This window comes from Apaloderma vittatum, unplaced genomic scaffold (assembly GCF_000703405.1).
Source record: "Apaloderma vittatum isolate BGI_N311 unplaced genomic scaffold, ASM70340v1 scaffold9882, whole genome shotgun sequence".
Lineage (NCBI taxonomy): Eukaryota > Metazoa > Chordata > Aves > Trogoniformes > Trogonidae > Apaloderma > Apaloderma vittatum.
The window spans coordinates 89,920-95,919 of NW_009704150.1; the positions used below are offsets into that span (position 1 = coordinate 89,920).

Below are 6,000 nucleotides of genomic sequence, written 5' to 3' on the forward strand. Positions count from 1 at the left end.
GGCAAACGGCCACTCACTGAGCGTGTCCAGGCTCTTTTTTCCTGCACTTGCCGGTTGTTGTACTGCCCGTCTGAGGACGGTGGCAACAAGCTGAATTACCAGAGGACACCAGCTCAGGACACAAGTAGGCAAAAGAGGGCAAAGGCCACCTTCAAAGCTGCAATGTGCTGTGAGACCTTCACTGTGGCCCGCGAGCCAAGCAAGGTGTTTAGTACCCTGCCGAATGGATAATAAGAAGCGAAGACCTGAAAAAAGTAACTGTGTGGCAGGGGGCAGCCGCTTTGACAGCAGGCCAGGGCAGAAGCCAGCCTAATAAAGCGAGATTATTTCAAATACATGCAAATTCAGAAAGCAATTTAGTGACCTGAATTCTTAAACTGCAGCCAGTGGGCTTAGATGGAACTGCAAAGAGAAATGAACAGAAAGTCACAGCTAATTTCCCCTGTGTCTATGCAGAATTCTAACAACAGAAGGCTAATTTTGATTATTTGATAGAAGACTTATTGTTGAGTGCTGGCTCCTTTTATGAAATCACATGAGTCTTTCTCCCTGTTCTTTTGTGTGCTATCTACAGTTGAGGAAAATCTGACTATGCAGTTCTTTATTAAGGGAGCAACATCTATTTGCTTAGTTTCCATAATTTTACATACCCCGCTCCACTTCAAAGCACCAGTGGCTTTGCTGTGAACATTTTCTAGGCTCTAAATATCTTTCTTTTCCCCCCTGTATTTAGCCTATTGTTGAAAAGAAGAAAATTGAGAGTTTTTAGAAGCCAGAGCACTCCTTTGATGATATTTATTTTTGTCTGACTGCAGGAAAAAAAGTATTGTGTTAGGAGCTGTACAAAGAGAACAAAACTGTCAGTTGTGCCACAGAGACCTTTTAGTCTTGAGTCCTTTAACTGACTGTGCTCCTGTCGCTCCCTCAGTTGAGCCTGTCCCTCGGTCCTGTTCAGGGGCATGTCAGCCCAAGTGGCTGCTTGGGAGCCACCCAGTCCTTCACGCTCCACTGGCCCTGCAGAAACCCAAGGCAGCTCCTCTCTCCTCTGTAGAAAGGTGCCTCAGAGTGAGCCAGGACTTGGTGCATGAAGTGGCTGCGGATGGCCCCTGTGGCATCTCTCTAAGTCTGTAGAGTGCTTTTGGGTTTAGGAGAAGTGCTTGGGCCAATTTTTTATCTTAGTACCTTAGACTCCGCTCATCACTTTAATTAATGTGGGATAAACAACATAGGAGGAGAAACTGTGTACATACAGCCTTGTGCTTCCATGATTAGATTGAAGGGGAAACAGGAGTCCCTTTTCCTCTCACCTAGTGAAGCTTCTCACTGGCTTAGCAAGAACACAGAACACTGTTTTGTGGTTCACTGAGCGTAGCCACGAGCTGCAGAGCATCATTTCAATTAGGGTTACACAGAGCCAAACTAATCAGCCTTTCAGTCCTCTGATTGCTGTCTTTACTGCTCTCCTTTTGAGGCAGGTGCTGTGACAATAAACCCAGAGCAGGGAAAACGAATTTGCATCTGAAGTCATTTCATAAATGAGATATGGGGGAGAAACAATCTCAGACCCATCGGCCCAAGCAAACTTGCTCCTTCTACCTTGTTCCACAGAAAATTTGAGAAAGGAGAAGAAAAAAATTGGTGTAACAAAAGAGCTGACACATTCAAATTGTGCTCAGGAAAGGAGTTAAGTGTGATGTAGGTTCAAAGGAAAGCTGTTTTAAAAACTACAAAAAATAATAATTCCAAGGCTTTTGCCAGAACTATTTTATTAATTTGACACAAATTTAAGGAGTATTGATCAAACCATTTTCCAGTAAATAATATACATATTTGGAAAATGTTAGCCTGCCCTCTGTTTAGTGCTCTGCCAAGGAAACCAGAGTCTGCCGTTAAGCTCTTTCTGTGTTTTTAAGAGCTCTGGTTATGAAAACATCATTCCCTTCAATTCATCCGTGTGGTTCTGATTAATATTGCTATGGGTTCTCATCTGAATTGAGGGCAGCACTGGAAATTGCAGGCTCTTTGAGCACAGACAAGCAAATAAGAAGTCAAAGACAGGTGAGATGGAATTAAAAGAGTGTGATGAGGTGTAATGATGGAAACACCGAGCAGTTGCTGGTATTGAGCTTTTTGGAAAGCTGCACTAGCAACATCTATTGTTTCTCCTTCTTCTACCTTGAGCCATCCCTCCTCAGCCCAGTTTTGCTACAGTGTGTTAGCAAGAAAGCAAATGTGGGAAGGCAGCTTTTTTGCCTGTCTGCTTTGAGCTCAGCATGCCGTCTCCCCATCCTGACCTTGCAGTTGTGCAAGATAGCTACAGATTCCCCATGCTGGGATTTGTACCTTCAACTCCAGAAGAAGAATGATTACAAACCTGCAATCTGAATGCCTCTTTAACTCGAGTGTGAGGGCCAGATTCTCTCTTACCTGTCAGTTTTGCTTCGTTAGGTAGTTCCTTTGCTCCAAACTTAGAGAAGTTAGTATTTCTGTTTCTGTCTAAGCAGCTCTTTGTGATCTAATTTCTTTGCGAGCACGTATGTGATTTTAGTAGATACCAGGTGGAAATGACTGTGTGTGTGTGTGTGCAGCATAACCCTCTGTAGCATTCACTCCCTTTCACTGTATGTTTACTGCAAAAGTGCTCTTAAGATTAAGGGTGACATTCAGGCTGCCTCTGGTGTGCCTGGCTGTGTGAACGGCAGGTACAGCCAGGCTCTGCTCAGGGCATATCAGGTGCTGTCTATTCCAGGCCTGTATACGATGAAAAGGACATTAAATACATATCCTACACATGCACTTCCAGTGCAGTCAAGCTCTCCAGCCCCTGAAATGACAGTAGCAGCACAGAGCACTGTTTGCTTGCAGGACTCTCTCCTTCCAGGGTTGGTCTCTTTCTCCAAGGTGAGAAAAGGAAGGTCTATTCCTATGCCTTACTGTTTGTTTTTTCCTGGAGGGGACAACAAGCAGTAGGTAGAGCACAAAAGCATTAAGCATCCCATAACCACAGCAGACATGTCTCAAATGCTCTAGTTGCAGATCCGGAATCAAAACTTCTGGCAGCATTTCAGTGGTTTGGTTTTAGGGTGCAGTTCAGCCTGCTGTAGATTGCAAACTTGACCCACTCTCAAGTGTTGCCTAGGACTACTGCGTAGCACTCAGTGGCTAGAGCCACACCTCGTCCTTTATGAAGAGATAAATGTTTGATTTTAAAAAGTACAGTAAAGGAAAAACCCTGAGTGTGTTCTTCCAGTGCTTAGCTGCAGTTACAGTTAGATTGTTCTTTTTTTTTTTATGGGCTTCTCTAAAATCACAGTATCTTGTGGGTCCTTCTGGAACTGAAGGGAATAGTTCTTAGCAGTTTTGTCTGTGGAGATCCCTATAAATTAGAATCAAATCACCGCTTCTCTGAGAGAAGCTGAATACATTGTACTTATTCACTGATGTTTTTTAAACCTGATTCTTTTGGGTATTTTCTGTACCTTTTCATGCTTTGCAGCTAGATGCTAGAACTAAAACATCATACTCTTTGCCTTCTTAGCATTATATGTGGTGGTGAGTAGTATCTCCCTTATATTTTACAGTTTCCTCCTTATTTGTGCAATAATTGTTTCACGTTTTTCTGGGCATAGATTTGGAACTAATCTAGTTATATTCAAGACTCCACCAGTGTAAGGTGACCAGTTAAAACTAGAATGCTGTGGGCGACAAATTAAATATCATACACTGGTCAATAATAGCAAGATTTTACTTACTTTGCAAGTTGTGGTTTCAGGAAAGCGTGGGGCCAGGTTTAATGGACAAGCTCATATTTGCAGCAAACTTTATTGACCCGAGCTGTGATGCCAGCCTTTGATTCATAAAAGCATGACATGATTTGGGTGTTAAGAGACCTTTGCTCAGCCAGGCCTCCATTCTATACCTGCCACTACATCATGGTCTGTAAACCTGCAGCAGTTGGCAAAATGCTATCTGTTTACCCTGGTGTCATACAGGAACTAGAAGCGATCAGACAGGAAATAGAAATGACATTTGAAACAGAACTGAGGTTTCCTAATGGCTACAGGGCCCAAGGATTCATTTGGTTCAGGAGGAGGATTAATACAGCTTTTGATCTGATCCAAACTGGCTGGTGCCTCCTCTAGAGTTGACCCTTCTCTGCTCCCCCCCGAGCTTCAGCTACATAGCAGGCTGTGTACACATACACAACCGGAAGACCGGGTATGCTCATGCACGCACGCGGAAACGCATGCACAGAACTTCATAGGCTGAACCCTTCGAATACAAACAGCTTCAGTAAACGAAAGTGAAAAGGAAGCCCATAGGCAGGTGCTGTCATTGTCCAAACTGGCATATGTTGTCAGGATGGAGGACCCTTGAAAAGGCGAGAACAGGGATCTAATCCACACTAATTTTGTTAGAAAATCATTCAGACCAGCATATACCAGCTCCTTATAAATCAGTGCTGGCACAGTTGCCGATTTGCATGCAGTTCCGAGAACAGACGTAGGAAAGCCTTTGTGCAGGGAGCCTGCCCACATCAGAAATCGTCTGAGAAGGCATTTGTGCTCTGGTGAGAGGGCATCGCTGGCAGCATCTCACCCCCCTGCGTTGAATGGTTCTGTCCTTCAGTCCAGGAGAGTGCATCCCTTCAGTGCCAGGTGTGCTTTCAGACCAGACAAACTCATTACGCCACATTTTCCAGCCCATTGAAGAAGCAAAGCGCTGAGCTAATCTTTTCTGCAGGCTAGGAAGTCCAGCTGGAACATGACATGTGCTAGCCTGCAGTTTCCTTAAAGCTGGGGCTAAAAAGGCACGGCGAAGTCGGATGTTAGCTGCAGCATGTCTGAGGTCTCTTACTGGGCCAGCTGAGCTTTCCCAGCATGTAAAGTCCTTCTGTCCCTTATTCAAAGAGAAATTTCCTTTCATCTAAAACCACATATTTGACTCCAGTATGAAAAAATTGCATGAGACAGATGAGGAAAAAATGTAGCTAAAGACAGACTCAGGAGATTTCAGTGGACTTAGATTTTTGAGATTTTCCTTTGCGAACACGCAGAAAATGCAGCCTTCGGATTTATTCTCTTTTTCTAGTGGAAGTTCAGATTATGAGATGCAAAACAGGAATCTTCCAGATTCATAAGCTTTGCTGCCAGTCTGCCACACTTAACCAAAAGTGGCTTTAGTGTCTAACTAAGGCTATATGTCCTGTGAGGCACATTTTTATGGAGTCTTGAGGTTTATTGATCACAACACAAAAGCAGAAGATGTGACGTTTGTCATCTTGTTGCTGAAACAGAGACTGTACACAGATGCCATAATGGCAGTGGAGTAGAGACAGTGCCAACAATTCGAGGAAAGTCTGGCAGGACACTTCGAGGAAGCCTCACGTGCTTTGACATAACAGAATGACTTTTTCTCTCTTCACTTTCCCTACAGGCAAGAAAAATTCCATTCTGCTGCATAAAGTCCAGCATGACCTCAATTCAGGTGTTTTCAACTACCAGGAGAATGAGATCATCCAGCAGATTGTGCAGCACGACAGAGAGATGGCACACTGCGCTCACAATGTCCAGGCTGCCGCCGCCGCTGCCGCCGCATCCACGCCCACCCCTGTCATTTGGACTCCTCTGATTCAGGCACCCCTGCAAGCTGCAGCAGCCACCACTTCTGTCGCTATAGCTCTGACCCACCACCCACGCCTTCCCACAGCCATCTTCCGTCCTCCAGTGTCTGTCTTGGGTTCCTTGGGGCAGCAAGCCAACCAGACTCCAAGACAGCTGAAAAGGCTTCAGTCTCTGATCCCGTCAACTGGCCCTTCGGCCGTTGGCTCTCCCTCCAGTACTCCGTCCCAGCTGCACACCCCGGGAGCAGAAACCCCTTCGTCCTCTTCCTTCCACATCCAGCAGCTCGCAGGATTCTCAGCTGCCGCTGGCTTAGGCCAGTTCCAGGTGGGATCCCCTCCAGGTGGCTCAAGCCAGCCGGGTTTGAGCGGTGCATTCT

General features: G+C 45.3%; 1 protein-coding gene across 1 annotated transcript in view; it reads left to right on the plus strand.

Annotated features, from left to right (window-relative positions):
* LOC104270530 (potassium/sodium hyperpolarization-activated cyclic nucleotide-gated channel 4-like) overlaps window positions 1–6,000 on the plus strand; it is a gene marked incomplete at its 5' end in the record, with an annotated part of 96,918 nt that overhangs the window by 89,914 nt on the left and 1,004 nt on the right. The window contains one exon of the mRNA XM_009864923.1: window positions 5,437–5,993. Within this exon, the coding sequence (XP_009863225.1) occupies window positions 5,437–5,993 (557 nt within the window). The remainder of the gene's footprint in view (window positions 1–5,436; window positions 5,994–6,000) is intronic.